At 51.2% G+C, this 17,532-nt stretch overlaps 1 protein-coding gene and 1 long non-coding RNA gene across 3 annotated transcripts; one reads left to right on the top strand and one right to left on the bottom strand.

Moving 5' to 3' along the window:
- The first annotated feature begins 934 nt into the window (after nucleotides 1–934).
- PHB (prohibitin) lies at nucleotides 935–6,283 on the top strand. The gene is made up of 6 exons (XM_030021580.2): nucleotides 935–1,060; nucleotides 1,468–1,629; nucleotides 2,077–2,219; nucleotides 2,855–2,971; nucleotides 4,109–4,204; nucleotides 5,175–6,283. The coding sequence occupies exons 1-6, from the start codon at nucleotides 973–975 to the stop codon at nucleotides 5,385–5,387; spliced, it is 819 nt and encodes a 272-aa protein (XP_029877440.1). The 5' UTR covers nucleotides 935–972; the 3' UTR covers nucleotides 5,388–6,283.
- On the bottom strand, nucleotides 1,555–17,422 carry LOC115344389. Of its 2 annotated transcripts, none has more exons than XR_003924517.1 (3): nucleotides 17,302–17,422; nucleotides 8,397–8,555; nucleotides 1,555–1,650 (listed from the first exon to the last, which is right to left on the bottom strand). It is a non-coding gene; the product is annotated as an uncharacterized LOC115344389 (long non-coding RNA). The 2 variants fall into 2 exon arrangements; XR_005932956.1 differs by lacking the exon at nucleotides 1,555–1,650 and adding an exon at nucleotides 6,277–7,738.
- Nucleotides 17,423–17,532: the final 110 nt, after the last annotated feature.

Genomic DNA, 17,532 nt, shown 5'->3' with positions numbered 1-17,532 from the left:
TTCAGGCAGCACCTCCGGGCCCCCGCAAGCCTCTGCACCGGCCCCGACCCCCCCCCCCCCCCCCGGCGCAGCCCCAACGTGGCTTCCCTCCACCGGGACTACAGTTCCCAAGAGGCACTGCGGGGCAGCGGGAAACCGCAGCCAATAGAAAGCGTCCTTACTCAGCGAGCGGGCCGCCGCGGGGCCCGCCGGGAGTTGTCAGCCTCCCGGCTGCGGGCGGGATAACGTAGAACTACAAGTCCCAGAATGCAGCGAGTGAAGCGCGGGCCAATGAGGAGCGGGCGTCTTTAGCGCGGCGCGCAGGCGCGCTCTAGGCGAGTGGCCGTGGATTCATGTGGAGGTCAGGGGCGCTGGCGGGAGGGGAGCGGGGCGGGAGGGAGCGGTGGGTCCTGGGGCCGGGGCCGGGGCCGGGGCCGGGGCCGGGGCCGGGGCCGGGGCCGGAGCCGGAGCCGGGGCCGGAGCCGGGGCCGGGGCCGGAGCCGGAGCCGGAGCCGGGGCCGGAGCCGGAGCCGGAGCCGGGGCCTTCGGGCGGGAGCGGAGCCTTTGGCTCACGGGACGCCTGTCCTGGGGGCGAGAGGCCTAGGATAGAGAGGGGAGGCCGGGGCGGGCCTGCAGCGGGGAGCCGGGGTAGTACAGACTGGGGGCAGCCGTGGTGGTGGGGGGGTCGGGTGGGTGCAGGTGGGGAGTGCTGGCGTGGGGGTGTCCACCCACGGGGGGTGCTGGGGGGCTTCGGGCTCAGAGCCCCGGGGAGGAGAGGTGTGCGGGTGGAGGTGGCTGTTGAGGGGAGAGAAGGAGTTGTTGGGGGGCATGCCGCCACTGCAATTTGGGTTTGGTTTTTTTTTTGAGGGGAGGGTTAATCCTTGGCTCCGTCGGCAACTGCACACAGGACCCCCTGGCCTTGCTTAATCTTTAACAAGATGGTGGGTTTTTGCAGGAGGGACTTTTTAAAGGGGCTGGAACTGGACGTGTGAAATGGCCGCGAAGGTGTTTGAAAGCCTTGGGAAGCTTGGCCTGGGGTTGGCTGTCGCAGGTGGAGTTGTCAATTCTGCTCTTTACAACGGTGAGTGAGAGAAGCTGAGTGCTTCCAGTTCACTTTGTATCTTTTTTTTTTGTCAGCATCTTGGCTGATCTTTGCTTTTATTGCTAATGGCATCGGGGGAGAATAGACGTGAAGTCTTGCTGGGCTGTTTTATACCTTGTGCGTTGCACAAGCAAGAGGATTGCAAGGGCCTTTCTCTAGAAAGCTGTCTGTTAGCTGCTGCCCTTGTGAGCAGGCTGGGGGCCAGGAGTCATGGCTGCATCTTCTCTTTTGCTTTGTTGCTCCCAGCAATCTAATTAATTTCACCGGTCTGTAGCAAAAGGTCTTAACTAACCCTGATAGACCGTTGCCACGGAGGTTTTGGTGGTGTGCAGGAACAACAGGCAGCAATAGGGAAACTGCGCTTGACATGCTGTTTTCTTCTCTAGTTGATGCGGGTCACAGAGCTGTCATCTTTGACCGGTTCCGTGGAGTCCAGGACACAGTGGTAGGAGAAGGTACCCACTTCCTCATCCCCTGGGTACAGAAACCCATCATTTTTGACTGCCGCTCTCGCCCCCGTAACATTCCTGTCATCACTGGCAGCAAAGGTGAGTGTTTGGACCCAGCAACTGTAAGAGAACCAGATGCTCTGATTTTTTTTTTTTTTTTTTTTTTTCTTCTGGACATGGAGATCCCATGCGTCCCGAGTCTAGTTTGGCACAGAGTCAGGAATGGTTTGATCTCGTCTTTTTAGTTACAGAACAGATTAAAGGACCCTTCCTTCCATCCTGTAAGTCATCCCTTTAAACATAATGAATCTGTCTTTACAGTAGGGCACGTAATTCCCTGCATCGCAAACAAACGGAAGCTTAAATCTTATCTGTAAGGAGAATTTGGATCCCAAGGTGGAAGGGGTAGTAAAAATAACTTGTCTTTGCTGGCAAAAAGAATTCTGAATGTTTATTCTTTCTCATTTATTTGCCGTGCGGAGGACAGCTTCAGGATGTCTCTGGTCCCTGTGGTTTGCCACTAAACTGGTGACTGTCTTCCTACAGATCTACAGAACGTGAACATCACATTGCGTATCCTGTTTAGACCAGTGACTGCCCAGTTACCGCGGATTTTCACCAGTATTGGAGAGGACTACGATGAGCGTGTCCTGCCCTCAATCACAACTGAAATCCTCAAGTCTGTTGTGGTAAGGACAGCGTGACAGCTGCTGGGTTTTTCCTCTCTTTAAGCAGTGAGATGTGCTGGAGCGTGGAATATGTCATGTTCCAGAATAAGGCTTCCCTTTCCAGCCCCAAGGCTCTCATGGGCCATCCAGAAAAGCTAATTGTAGCTATGCTAATTGTTTGTTTCTCAGTCATTATGACTGCTTGGCCTGACTTGATTCACGTTGGATGATCTCTAGAGAGAAAGAGGTTTCTTCATTACCTGCTCTCAGCTGTTAGCTCTGCTCTTCAGGCTGGGAGTCTCAGGCAAGAGACTGGGATTTTCACTTCTCATGTAATCTTAGATTTCAGCTTACTGAAGACCTCTGGTTTTGGAAGCATCCCCAGGGGACTGCTAAACAATTACTAAACAACTTTAGCCCAGCTTGTGAGCTCTTATGTTACGTGCTCAACCAGACAACCTCCCTTCCAGCTTACACTTAAATTCCCAGTCATTCAGTCCTTCTCTTACTTTAAATGCCTGGGCAGCTCAGTGTTTGTTAGTTTTGGGAGAAGAATTGGATTAACTCTGGGGCTCATGGGTGCAGAGACAGGCAGGGCGTGGAGAATCTATCACTTCTGGGGGCTTTCTTCACACTGTTGTCCATCCTGATTTCAGGCTCGCTTTGATGCTGGAGAATTGATCACTCAGAGAGAGCTGGTCTCGAGGCAAGTGAGTGAAGACCTCACAGAGAGAGCAGCAACCTTTGGGCTCATTCTGGATGATGTGTCTTTGGTAAGAGTTCTCCCTTTTTCAGTTTTTCTTTTTGGAGTGTGACCAAATACGAGCAGTGGAGAAGAGACTCAGTGGATGGCCAGAGAAGCGTGGGCTGGAAGTTTGGATGTGTGGACTATGCTTGTCTGTCTGCAGTTGCATGGTATGTAGTAGTTAGCGCTCGAGTCAGTACCTCTGGTTTTGTTGCTGGCCTTCTGTGACCTTGAGCAAGCCCTTGAAGGCTCTGCTGCGCTGGCTGATTGACAGACTTCACTGTTGCGGGGCTTTTGTAGTTAAAATGAAGAGCAAATGCTTCTGTGGGTGATGGATCAGGCTGCACATTGCTTTAGAGAAGGCAGCTGTTCCACAAGCACCCTGAGACACAGAGAGAAAGTGCTAGGCATGAGGAGGTGGTGAAAATATCCACTTTTGATAGCATCTTTTTTCTACAAAGTATTAGGTTTTCTCCTGGCTGTGTTTTCTTCTAATACTATTCAAGGAGGGAGCTCTCCTTCCTCTGCCTACTATCTCCCTATAACCTTTGTAAATTAAATGTGTTGTAATCTGGCTTGTATGTGCACCTCTCCCTCTCTCTTTCTGGGACTTCCCTGGAAAGCCTGCTTAGAGGAAAGGGACATTTAGAAAATTTTTGCAGGAAGGTGACTTTGTTTCTGGTGCTTTCTCCTGAGCACGCTAATGAAGGAAATTCACCTTTCCCCTGTCCCATCTCAGGAGCCTGCAGCTGTCCAAACAGCCCAGGCTGAGCACACCAGTGCGTATGGGAGCGTGAAGGGTGTAGGATGGCTTGGCAGACAGCAGGCTTCACTGCCTTGGAGGGGAGCGCTGAGTGAGTGGGCTCCCTCTGCCAGGTGCTCGAGCAAGCAGTGGTGGCAGGGGAGCGTGGTGTGTCTCTGAAGGTACTGGTGTTATTGGTCTGATGGACTGGAGCTGTGCTTGTGGTGTCTCCCTTGAGAGTTCAAAACTGGATGCAGAGGCCCGGTTGTCCCGGTTTCTGTTCTTTTAGGGATACTGGCTTTCCATTTCCACTCAGTTTCACTGATACGGGCAGGCTGCCTCCTCCCTGATTGCTGTGTGGTTCACAGCAGTGCTGCTGTAAATTGTCAGCATTGTGGACTTTGCTTGATTTGTGCCCTGCAGACCCATCTGACCTTTGGCAAGGAGTTCACAGAGGCTGTGGAAATGAAGCAAGTGGCCCAGCAAGAAGCAGAGAGAGCCAGATTCATTGTGGAAAAGGTACCTTGTCCTTCTGAGAAACTTGGAAACGGTTCCTGGTATCTCCTTCCCACTCTAGCTTGCAGTGAACATCTCGCTCAGCTGTCCAGGAGACTGGGCAGGTTGAGTGACGCAGTGACTTAGGGTCATAATACTGATACGGTTCTCGCCTCTGAGACTGACTTGAATAGATAAAAGCCTAAGGTTGGTTTTGCTGGGTTTTGGGGTCCTTTTTTCTTCTACTACCACATCACGGTCTTACTGGAGTGCTGAACAGAAATGTCTGCATGGACAAGGGAGGAAACGGAACTCAGGAGGAAGTGCCATTTAGAAATGGGGTTCGAGGTTGAGCTTTGCAACCCAAGTGATCCTGCTGTTTGTTAATTTTGAGAGGGTAGCTGAAGCTTTCCGTGATGTTTGACATCATGGGCATGGGGGCCTGTGTCCTAGGAGTGTTACTGACTGCATGCAAGACCACGTAATCTCAGATCAACCCAGGATCTCAGTGAGCATCCACAGAAACAGTTTCATGTTAAAGTACCCTGGTACAGCTGAGAACACATGCCTGCTGAGATTGCAAGAACCTGCAACTACACCCAGAGTTAATCCAGTGGATGCAGTAAGATGCATGTAATCAGCCAGGATGATTAAACAGTAGAAGTGTTTATCTGACTTGGTTTTGACTCCACCGAAGTTCTCGAATCTTTCATAGAAAATTTTCCACCAGGAATGCCCTTAGGTGGGTTAATGTTTCACGAGGTTAAGACTGATAAAACAATTGCAAGATGATTTTTCAACCTTTTTTCCACAGTAGGCAGAAAAACAGTTTAACAGAATACAGCTTTAAAATAAAATCACCTATCTTAGCTCCCCTACTGGGGAAAAGAATAGTAGGGTGGTGAAGTGGGAATTTAAATTCTAAACATGACAATAGCATCTTCCTTCTCTTTTGCTCGTTTTCTCTGTTCTCTTCTCATCTGCTTACTTTCAGGCTGAGCAGCAGAAGAAAGCAGCTGTCATCTCTGCTGAGGGAGACTCGAAAGCAGCCGAGCTGATTGCTAACTCGCTGGCCACTGCAGGTGATGGCTTGATTGAGCTGCGCAAGCTGGAGGCAGCTGAAGACATCGCATACCAGCTCTCACGGTCCCGCAACATCACCTATCTGCCCTCTGGACAGTCTGTGCTCCTCCAGCTGCCGCAGTGAACCTGGCTCTGCAGCCATAGCTAGCCTGGTCACCTCCACCTACCAGATCAGCCCTTTCCAAAAGAATCTTTGCAATTTCCTCATTGGTAAAAGCAGAGGAAATTAAAATTCAACCCATTTTGAATTCTTAATCAAATAAAACTGAACGCTCTTGACAACAAACCTGCATTCCTCCCATGTACGGTCAGAGCAGTGGCTCCACTGACCATTAAGCTAGGTTTGAGAATTGCCCCTTTCCAGGCAGTTTGAGCAATAGGAGCAGAGTTTGCATCTGTTCGCTCCTGGGACGAACAAGTAGCCCAGGTGACTCCCTGACCACACGAGTACTGTATCAATCAGGTTTCATAGCGATGCTTCAGTGCCTTTAGGCTGGCTGAGCCAGGGTCGTTCCAGACTTGCAGGTCCTGGACTATGGAACGGCGACGCTTGGGGCTCACTCTTCGGTCAAGCCAGTCTTTTTTAGCTGGAGGCACAGGTCGAGTGGATTGTGGCTGGGGGTGAGAATAGCAGAGATTCACTTTATGTAGTAGATAGATTTCAAGCATGGAGGAGAAGATACTTCCTCTGCAGGAAATACTTCTCATGTACATGCCAGCAATGGGACATCTCCACTTCTCCCCCCGCTGCCACACGCTGGTCTGCTGCCACTTGCCCCGTTGTGCAGCGTTGTTGGTTCTTTCACCAATGTCAGTAAAAGTGGCAGTTGGCCTATTGCAGATGGCATGTGGGACAAAGAGGGGATGACTCGGTGCTCCGTGGCTCAGGCAGTCGGAGGTGGGCAGAATTCTCTGTTACATCAATGCTCTTTTTATTTAGGGAACCTGAATTGTGAGGAGGATGTGATGGGTTTGAGATTGTATAACCAGCCTTCAATAAATGTCACGGTCCCAAGTGTAGTAGTGTGGGGTTGTTTTTTGGGGGGTTTTTTTGATAGCTCAGAAGAATGAAGGTTGGGTCAGTGGAGCAAGACACCTCATGCTTGTGCTAGATTATTTGGATAAAAGTCACTTAGCACAGGCAAATAGGTCTTGCTCCTGATGACTTAAAGCTTGAAACATGATTCTTAGGCTGAATTCCTGCAACAAGGTAAGGCTGAGAGTATATTGAGGTTATTGCAAGAGTTTTTAACTGCTTTCCATGTGCAGTTCAGGCTGTTGTTTACTATACGTACCTACATTTTCCAGGGTGCTCTTTTGATGCAACACCATGCTGTCGGAAAGAAAACGGGTGTATTGTGCCAGATACAGCCTACAGTGAACCACAAACCTGTCAGCAGCTGTCAGAAGGCATGGTACTATCCTGGCACACCATTGCCCCCATCCTGCAAATAGGGTGCTTGTACAGTGTCTGTTATCCCTTGGCAACGTAGTCCTAGGTGGACATCATCGCTACCTTGAGGATGTTGAGCCCTCGGGAAAGCTTCTGTGAATGGTGGGCTCAATTTGTCATCGTACAGCCACTTTGAGTTGTTGCCCTTGTCTCTGGCAAAATGGAAAGGCTTGCCTGCTTTTTCTGCTGGGCAGGGTACACTCTTGCAGTGATGAGGTGCCTGAGCTTGCAAAATATTTTAAGCAGCTGAGCAGTCAGGTCTGTAACTCCCAAATAACTTCCAGACCTCTTCCACCTCCAGTGCTCTTGTTCTTTATTCTTCTGGTTTACCGCTTCAGACACTTCTAAGGAAGCTTCCACTTTTCTCCCAAGGCTCCTTTTAAAGCCCCCTTAGTGTTTCCTGCATTTCTGTCCATTAGTTTCATGACCAGGTGTTGGGCTCAAAACAGTGTGTCTGAAATCCCTTCTCAGCTTCCGTGGCTCTGCATTACCTCTGCCTCCAGTTCTGCATTTTCAGTGGAGTATGGAGTGTTTCCTGTTGCTTTTGCTGTTAGCCTCCCTGGAGGAGGTGTGTGAGGCTCTAATGGTGGCCCCTGGGTCTGATTAATCATCATTTCCTTTGCTTTTGGGTGTAATTCTTTTTACAAATGTTCCCTGGCTGTTAACTGCTCCTTTACCCTTGCTCTGCCTCACTTAATGCCTAAAGCTGCCATGAACTCATCAGACTTCAAAGCTGTTCTTGAACCTGTAGCTGTCTTGATGTGTGCTAGCTGAACCCCTTGTTTATACTGTGTTTATAGCTGCTCTTCAGCCTTGTAGACCATGTGGACTGTCCAACCATCTGGCTCCAGATGGGAATGGTGACCCTAAAATCAGGATGTGGTTTTGTGGGGGCTGCACAGGGATACTGGGTGAGGAAACAGCCTTCTGCTTGCTGGATGGATGTTGGTCTGAGAGCTATGCAGCAGCGAGCGAGCACTGCCTGGCATCCTCTGCCAAACTTCTCAGGTGCTGGGAGACTCCTTGATGTAAAAACAAAACAGAGTCGAGAATGTGTAGTCAAGGATTGGCCTGCTTGGCATTCCTGGCCAAGGCTGGATCGAATGAAGAGAGTCAAAGGCTGAACTCCCCTTCCCTCGCAGTGTTCGGGAGGTGTCAGCAGGGTGTGAGCACTTGCTCTCAGTGCTCTACTTGTCAGGGCAATAGAAAGAACTTTGGGCTTGGGTAATGTGAAGGCAGGCCGCCCTCACTGCTCAAACAAACAAGGCATCCCCACCCCTTCTGGCATTTCTAACCTTACTCCTCTTAATAATCCAGTAACAAAAACTTGCTCGTGAAAGTGGAGCGCAGCCTGGGGTGGAGAAACAAGAGAGAGGGTCAAGGCATGTGGCTTTGTACTGAGGGCAGAGAAAGGAGTTTCGTCGTGCAGGTCCTGGTCTGCCTTCCCAGAAAGCCTGCGTAAACCACTCAATCAGCCAGGCATCCTGCAACTGTCACCTGCTGCTCTGCTGGCCTAAGAGGGGCTGGCTCGCAGCTGCAGGACAGAGCTATTGCAAAGGCTGCCTGCTCTTTGCAACTCTCATGCGTACAAAGGTGCTGGAGATGCTCCAGAAACAGCACATCGCCCCCCTTCACCTCATCCTTGGAGAGAGCAAGAGAGGGGCTGTCTTGTGACCATACCTGGAGGAGCAACCACTGTCTGTGACATAGTACTCCGTGACCACCATGTGCCACGTCTTTTTGGGTAAGATGCTTCAGCCCAAGGTAAGCCATGATCGTAGGTGGGAGGCAGCTGGGTGATGCCACTTGAAGGGAGGTGGAGAAACTTCAGGTTTGTTTCTGTGAACAGAAAAGCCAGTGGGTGCATGGTCTGGCTGTCATGCCTGGATTCCCACTGTCTGAAATGCATGGCACAAGTCTAAATGACTGAAGAATTTCCTGCATTGGGCAGTTATACCAGTTCTCTGTTCTGTGGCTTTTCTGCTGCTTATTAGGGATTGCAGCCATGCTAAAACTTTTGCTTGGGGGGGGGGGGGGGAAATACTTTCTGTGGTCAATTTTTTCTTCATTTTTGCCACCTATTTGCACAAAGCGCTTTGAATTTAGTATATTTCACGACTTTTAATCCCCCCATTGAAATTGGTTTTCTCTGGAGGAAGGACAGCATGATTGCATAAAGCCAGTGCTTTCCCAGCAAGGCTGGATGTGTTACTGGGCTGGAGAAAGCACTCACTTCCTTAAGCAACCCAGCTAAAATGGCCCAAAAATTTACTTGGAGAAAGGCTCTGCCTGGATGTTCGCTAGTCGGAATTAAATGCCCTTCTGTCAGGTCTCCCCAGAGCTGACTCACACCAGCATCACACCGGGTACTCCTGGATCTTTCCATTTTCCAACAAATCGTTACATTTAACACCAGAGTCTTGGGGCCAGGGGTGTTTTGCGGGTGAGTGATGGAGGCTGTAGCTTTGCTGCTAACCGTGACAGACCGCATTAGCCAGGAAGGACGCTTGCGAAGAGGTCACCTTTTTCAGAAGGCAAGATGAATGCAAACTGAGGAGCAGCGGAGGCCGGCAGCCAGGCTGCTCTCCCACCAGATGGCAGCAGCAATTCTGATCTCTGCACAGGAAAGGGTAGCGGGGACCAAAGGGTGTCCCTCAGCCTCCCGTGGGGACAGGTGAGCAGGGAGGTCACCCTGCCCTGGGCAGAGGACGTAAGGAGTGGATGTGGACAAGGGCAAACACAATAGCACAGTCTCCCGGTGAGGAAGAAAAAGCACAAGCTGGCAAGGGAGCTGTCTGACAGGCAGTACCACTCAGGCAGGCAGGTACAAGGGTTTAGTCCCTGTGCCAGGCTGTCCTGGTAAACCTCTCATGCCCACTTTGCTCTGCTGAGCATCTCCAGCTCCAGGTTTTAACTCCTGTAGCCTAAGGTAGCACACCGAAAGGTGCAAATGCCTGTCTCCTTTTCTAACCCTGGTCCCAGGGTGGCTTGGCTTTGCAGCACGTCTCCTTGCAGGGAGGGCTTTGAGCATTCCTCCTTTCCCTTTCCCACCCACCGAAGGCCGGCCCTAGTTTGTTACTAATTCAGGGTGGACAGGAACAACAGAAATGTCTAGGCATGACTTCAGAGGTGCAAGTTGCTTTAGCTTGACATTAGAAAACAGCATTGAGTCTTTGGGTCCAGAACATTAGTATGATGAATTCATACTGGAGGGCCTAGTTTTGGTAAAAGCTTAGCAGTCTTTTCATCAGAAGCCCTGTAGTTTTGTGGCCCCAGAGCAATTAGAGTAATGGCAGCACGGACTTGTCACTTGTATTTCTCTGAATACAGCCCAAAACCTGAACTACAGGGACTGAGTTTTGGGCAAAGGTCTGCTGGAAACAGGCAACATGAGACCTGCTGGGGTGACTGAAGGGGCCTGTATGAGGGGGACTGCAGCCCTCTGCTACCAGAACACACCTCCCTCTTGAGACCAAACAGCAGCAGCTGGTTGCCACCTTCACACATCAGAGCCTTACAAGCCAAGGTGAAATCTCCCTGCCCACTGCTCTGCCTCGCCTGCAAACCTCCAGAGAGGTTTTGTTTTGTTTTTTCCTGGAAGACTCTGCCTTGTTTCTTGTTCCTTTCATGCTAGTGAAGAGCTCAGCTCTGCACCACCCGCAGCAGCTGGGCCAGCCTGCTAGCAACATTCAGACCAGCCAAACGAGCTTTTGTTCATGATAAACAAACAGGAAACTGCCTGATTTCCTCTGTGTGTTCACCCTCTCTCTCTCTCGCGCGCGCGCTTTCTCCCTATTTAATAGATAACCAGCCTACCTGACTTGTGGAGACCGAAAGCAACCACATGGACAGGCACTCTGGAGCACTTGTAATTTGCAGCATGGCTATTGCATTGAAAAGGGCATCTGCTCCCTGACAGTTGCTGATGCGCCAGTGCTGAAGCCTCTCCAGGTAAGGCAGCTCCCCGAGTTTGTGATAATTTGTACCCTGCAGCAAGCTGGCAGCATGTCTGAAGTGGTTAGAGCAAGGGATAGGGAGGAGTTTCCTTATTACTTCCTTTGTGCTGTTTATATCCAAGTGGATCTAGCAGAAAATGCCTCTGTCCTGAAACACAGAGGATGTGGCGGGGTGTGCAGGGGGAGAAAGCACTTGTGGAAGCGGGTAGGAAGTAATGTCCTAAGTCAGGACATTATTTGGAGCTCAGCTGGGCTGGGAGATCACGAGCATTCTCAGGGACAAATCTGGTTTAATTATTCCTTGCCTGGCACTAGGCAGCCCTGGGGGCTGAGATGTTTCTCATATGCTTATTTTCCATCAGCAGAACTGAGCCGACTTCAGTCCAGCAAGTCCTGACTTACATTAGTGTAACTGAGGGGTAGGTCAGGTTTACTTAGGGGTGACTCAGTGCTTTGTGCTTTGGTTTTCTACTTGATGAACCAGGAGAGGACTCTCACAGGTAGAGAAGTATCAGGGTGAGTGACGGGGGACATAAAGCGTGCTCTAGCTGGGGGATGCAGAACAAACTTCCAGAGAAAGTAAAGCATCTGATGTCTTTGGAAAAATATGGTGGATACTTCTTTTAACCACATGCTCATGCACAGCCATGCTTGGTTCACTTTCCCCCGCCATAGAAAGCAGTAAAGAAACAAACCTATGGGGAAAGGAGCTGGTGGAGCAGGCATCCAGTTCTTGCTGAACGCATCCCCAGAAAGGAGAGGAACTAGAGAGGCTGAGCTCAACTGCTGCTGTAAAAACAGCATTTGGGGTTGCCCACACTGGATCTGCACATGATGCTGATCTGGACCGAGTCAGAAGCCTGCAGTGAGTTATCCTTGATCTCTGACAAGACAAGCCACAGCTGTGCATGAGCATGGGAAACTGTGTCCCAGACTGAGCTGCAGGAGGGCAGTGCAGAAGATGGAGTCAGTGGAAGATGCCAGTTGCAAGACATGTTTGTGTCCCCCATGCTGGTAAGGGCAGCAAGGCAGGAAGGGCAGGAGGAGGCTAGGAAAGAGTGTGTGCAGGATGCCTCTGAAGCAGTAGGTTAAAAATATTCAACAGAGGCAAGAACAGGAAGGAAGCAGGGATTAAGCCTGAACAAGGTGAGCCTATCCCAGAGACATTAATTCAAACATGACTTTCATGGGTATAAGTCTTGCAGTGCCCCTTGTGCAAGGCTGGTAAATACAGCTCTGTTACTTATAGCATCTTCCTCCCAAGCACAGCTTTCCATGGGTGTTTTTCAAACCCAGAGGGAAGTTTCTACACAAAAAGCTAAGCTGGAAGATTGGGTGTCGAATGGAAAGAGCTCTAGTTAAACCAGTTTGTTCCTAACCAGCCAAGGTACATGGACCCTACCTGCACTGCTTTGGTACGGGTTGATGCCGATCTGAGGTGCTCTTTAACGGAGGAACAGAAATGTCTCTAACAGCCTGCTGTGATGTTGTTTCCATTTAACAATTACCCCAGCACAAACTGTAGAACTTCTCTTATGTAGGCAGTCTGCTGGGGAGACCACCTGAGATTACAGCATAACACCAAAGCTGATTAAACAGACAGCGTAAAAGCCCAATTCTGTGAGTTTCCCTCACTCCCATCCTGCTCTTGTCCAACTGCAATCTGTATTTTATTTTATTTACAAAAAAAAAAAAAAAGGCACAAAACCAAGGCTCCCCAAAGAGAACTTTTTATTATTTTTTTTTGGTGGCATGATTTTTATGCAGAGGCTGATGGCTCTGATAATACAGTCATATTACCACCCTGCCCCCAGTACCCCAAAGAAAGTTAATAACCCACACATGGATCTGCCAGGCTTTTCTGTATTATAAAAGGCTGTTACTGCTGCCCTGCCCAGGCTGAGTTCAAGCCCTTAATGCACAAGGCCCTGTAAAACCATGCTGAAACCACACGGCCATGCTGGGTCCCTGAAGAGCTGCCCCTCAACACCCAGGTGCTTGCACTGCAGCATTGAAATACTTGTCAGGGAGGGCTGAGTGCATCTTTTCAGAAGGGCAGAGTTAAAGCTACTAGTACCCCCTGTGGGTACCTCAGTCTGTGGTTCTCCTTCTCAGGTGTTTATTGCATGTCAACTCTGCCTGTACCCTGCTGCTCTGAAGGTCTAATCTTGGGCACAAGGAGATGCTGGTGGGTGTTAGCTCTGCTGTATTATTTGAAGGCAGTTAATCTTTAATTGTGGCCTTACACTGAACTAGTAAATGAGAAGGGAGAATGGGAAGACGAATTTCCTCTGCTTGAACTTTTACTTTGCTCTGATATAGTCTCAAAGCCCAGTGCCTCTGCACTTGGTGGTGGTTCCCTCAGACAGTGCAGGACTTCCTGTGACAAGAGCTAGCAGGAAAAACCCTTTGTATTCCTCTTGCTTCCTTTCCCATTGCTTGAGAGGATCCTGAATCCTGCAGGACATAGCAGGATACCTAAAAGATAAAGCATTAATCTGAGAATCAACTGGTTGGGTTGCAGACCAGGTCAGCAAGGTGTCAGCACCCTGTCCATGCCTCACTTTCTCTTCTCACCCTTGGCTTGTTTTCCTAGTGCGGCAGGGCCTGTGCTTTGCAGGTCCTTGAGCAGCACCTAGCTCCAAGGGCCTTCCTCCCTTGGGGAAGGAGAGAGAGTCCCAATTGAAACTGCACTCTCACAAGTGTCAAGTCATGCCCAGTTCAGGCTGTTCCCAAAACAGAACTGTTGTGATGTGGAGGCCTCAGCAAAACACCAAGCATGCGGAGAAGGGCTAGTACTGGTTCCACTTGGCCCTGCTTAGTGCCAGCCCTGTCACCAGAACCAACAACCCACCAAGAGCCACCTCTCACCATGGGAGGAGGCAGGTAGGACCAGCAGAAAGGCAGCCCATCTCCCTATTGGCTTTGGGAAGAAAGAGGGCTAGAAGGGCTGGTTTGCTGGCTGCCGAGTTTCCCAAGAAATCATCCCAGCAGGAGTCTGGATGCAGCAGAGAGCCATTGCTGCCTGGGTAAAGCCAAGAACTCTTGTAAACTAGGCCCCATCTCACAGAAGCACAGCTTACTAAATGATTCCAGCCTATACGGTTTACAGCCTGAAAGCCATATAAAATAACCAGAGCAGATGGCTCGGGGACTGCCCAGGAACACCCAGCTTTCCAAACCCAAAAAGCCTGCCCATGCCACAGGAAAATTAACAGCTGATAAAAGTAGGAGTTCACCTCCGATTTTCTCCTTCCCACACTCTTCTGCAGTTTGTGCTAGTGGTTATCCCCACCACAGAGCTTGCTGCATCTCAACAATACTCTTACTAGTTAAGTTTGCTTTCTCAGCAAGTCTAGAACATCTACTCCTTTAGAAAAAACACAGGTGGGTAACACTGTTCTGCTGTGTCTGCAGCCCTGGGCCCAGCAAATTCTCATACTTTTATTGTACTTTTCACCCTGAAAGGTCCTAAGCTGCTTAGCAGAAAAAAGATCTGGTTTCCAGGGAGGGACAATGTCACTGTACTACTGCTACTTCTGGAGTGAGCTGCAAACAGCTTCTTGCTGAAACACTGCAGCAGTTTAGGGAGGAAACGAAGATCTGTATCACCTGTCCCTGGCACTGCATGCAATGAGGAGGACATGCAAAGGCATTTCCCACACTGGTTGTACCCTAGAGAGAAGGGAAATGCTACAGAGAGGGGGCAAGGGAGCCACAGCATCTTACTGAGCAGTGAACAAGATGCAGAAAGTTGCACACCAGTGTGCAGGGAAAGCAGAGATGACAGCAAGGAAATCAGAGGGCTGATAAGGATCTGTGGCTGTAAGGCAGGTGTGTGCTAGGGAGCAGATCATGTGCAAGCAGAGATGTGGGGCTGTTGCCGCATTTTGTTTGTTTCCCTTTACCTGGCTGACATGTCTTTTCATGTCATAAGCTAGATCAAAGAGAGGGATGTAAATAGCTGAAACAGGCTTCCTTGTGGGAACAGGGCTGAGTGCCACAGCCAACCTCTCAGCTGGACCCCTCCCTGGGAGCTGTCACCCTCCATTAGCCAAACACCCAGGGAAGAAAGCAACTGCAGGGTGCCCTGGGCATTGAGGAGCCAAACCATGCAGTGAGGCTAGGAAGAGTTGCTCTCTGCAGCTGTCTCTTCCCTAGGCCACCACTGATGCTGATGGGACACAACCAGGGCCATGAGGACAAGTGCTTTGGTTTCATCATGTCAGAAGCCCTTCAGAGTTCAAGAATATTTGCACTTGGTCCCCGTTTTATTTTTTTTTAAACTCTCCCTCTGCGGAGTCATGGTGCCCACTGAGAAAGAGGGACTTGGCACTTCCTTTTAATCTCTGCATATTTCTTATTTGGGGGGAGTGAAATAACCCTCACTGACATCACCTGAAGCTGAGGATGCAGAGCACCTTTGTCAGGAAAGGCCCCTGCAATCCTCCAGTAGCCATTTCAACATGAGGGGACCTCACACTGCAGGCTCAGGGTACAGAAGCCAGGTTAGAAAACCAGAGACTGCATCAGAGAAGAGGGAACAGCAAAACAGCCTCGAAGACCAAATGCTCTCCTCACATGCTGGAGAGAGAGACCATCAAGGCCCTGGCGTACTCTTGTCCCATGGATGGACACCAGCACGTGGCTTTGCCTTTGTGGGTGTTGAAATAGTTGATGGCTTTAGTCCTCATCTGTACTCCTTTGGACAAGAGCACCCACTGTTTTCCAACACCCCTCAGCTGTCCCTCTGCTGAAATCCCACATTTGGAAGTGGGGCTCTGTCACTGCTGTCTTGTTCATTCACCTTCCAAGAAAAAGGTCCCCAACATTTTTCTTCCTGCCCTTTTCAAAGCAGGAAATTCTACATGGCATCCTTCACACGCACACAGTTAACCAACAGCAGCACCACATCCCCTGACATCCTTTTATTTTTCTCAAGAAGCTGCATTGCACAGGGGCGTTGGGCTGAGATGGAGCAGTGCCCGTGCTCTCAAAGCCCAGGGTCTCCCCTGGCTACCTCTTCCCTCTTCAGTTATACACAGGTCCCAGCAGAGATCAGAACAGCCTGGGGCCTGCCCTGAACTGGGCCAGCTAGTAACAGCTCCCATGGGGCTGGTCAGAGTAAAGTGCACCATGCTCTGCTCCTTTCCCATGCCCCCACAGCAGGGGTTGCTGGGGCAAAGAAGGAAACTGGCAAGGTTGTTCTGATCCCACCATGGGGCTTCCCCAGCCTACCCTGCCCCTTTTATTTGATCCTGAACTTTGACTCTGAAAGCCCCAATCCCTGCTCTGCACAGGGAGCTCAAATCTGGGTTTTATGTTCAATAATCGAGAGCAGGTCAAATACACTGGCATGTAACATTACATTTCAGGGGAGTGAGGGTGTGTAGATTTTTTGCAGAACCTCAAATCAAGTGCCCTACACTGTTGGGGGGGAGGCATACGCAGCAAACAAAGCAGATGAGGAAACAAACCCACAGGTAGAGAAGGGATTGCAGACTAAAAGATTTAAAAAGGGGACTACAGCACAAACACAAGATTGAGAGCAGACAAGAGGGAGCCAAAGCTACAGGGCACAAGAGATTCCTGAAGTCCCTGGGAAGCAGCTAACACTACCAAAGGGGCCGGTGCCCTTCCCCCTTTTCCTGTTTCTGCTACTCTCGCTAATTCTTTTACCACCGCCAAACCTAAACCACAGCAGTGCTCTTCCCTCCTACACAGTGCTCAGCAGTGGTTTTCATGGCTATGGAGTAGGCTTCGCAGCTTCCTGGGAGAGGTGGTACCACTGTGAAACGCTGTGCCAGCCTGGAAAGCAGCAGCTCTGACCCCCCCCACATCCTTTTATGAGCCCCATACCTGCCACGAACAGGGAGCTCTACCAGCAAAATATATTTTTTTTAGTTCTCGTCACATTTCCCTCATACATCAGGCCTGGGCCCTGCAGGTGGGTGTAATCAAGAAACCACAGGCCAGAGTTAAGTAGTTATTAGTATTTTAAGGGGAGAGGAAGGTTTGAACAAGCGGGAGCTGGGGTTTGGCATAATAACAGAAGGACCGACTCCTCTGGCTACTGTAAATCAGAGAGGGCCTCACGAAAGAGGCCTTTTTTAAGGTCTTACCTGGCTCCTGAGGGGCAGCTCTGTCACCCTACACGACACACGGCCCCTTCAAGGCGCCTCCCATCCCGAGGCCGCAGCCGCTCCCTCACGGCAGCCGCTGCGTGAAGCATTACCTCCACTTATCCGCGAGGACCGGAGCCCCGAGGCTCGGCTCCCGTTACGGCCATTATTCCCCCGGTTGCCGGCGGTAGGAGGCTGCGACCAAGGGGCCTTTATCGGAGCGACGGAGGTGCCCGCGGAGCGAGGCAAGGCGTGGGCCGGGGTTAGCCGCAGCGCGGCGGAGCGCTCGCCGCAGCTTGCCCGGCTCAGCTGACTGCAATTAGGGCAGCCTCTCTAATTACCTCAGCGGAGTAACGGTCGGCCCCGCTGAGGGGAGCCGGCGCCCTCCCCCGCCTTCCCGCCGCGCAACCGGCCTCCGCGCGCGCCGCCTCACCTGAGCCCCGCGGGGCGCCGGCCCCCCGCGCATGCGCAGCGCCCGTTCCCCCCCCCCCCCCCCCCGCGTCTCACCTGCGCTCCGCGCTCCCCTCCGGCCCCGCCGCAGCCTGAGGTGAAGGGCGGGAGCGGGCTTGGGAACTGGCGGCGGGGGGGGGGAAGAGAAGCAACAGCCCAACCGCGCATGCGCCCCTGGGCGCCGCGCGTCGGGGCCTCCCCCCCCCCCCCCCGCTCCCTTCAGCGTATGGGGGTGTCCGTCCCGTCGTCGTTTCCCCCCCCCCCCCCCCTCGCCCCGCGCGCGCTCCC

The sequence above is a fragment of the Aquila chrysaetos genome, chromosome 8, assembly GCF_900496995.4.
Source record: "Aquila chrysaetos chrysaetos chromosome 8, bAquChr1.4, whole genome shotgun sequence".
Classification (NCBI taxonomy): Eukaryota; Metazoa; Chordata; class Aves; order Accipitriformes; family Accipitridae; genus Aquila; species Aquila chrysaetos.
This window is presented reverse-complemented; position numbering and strand designations above follow the sequence as displayed.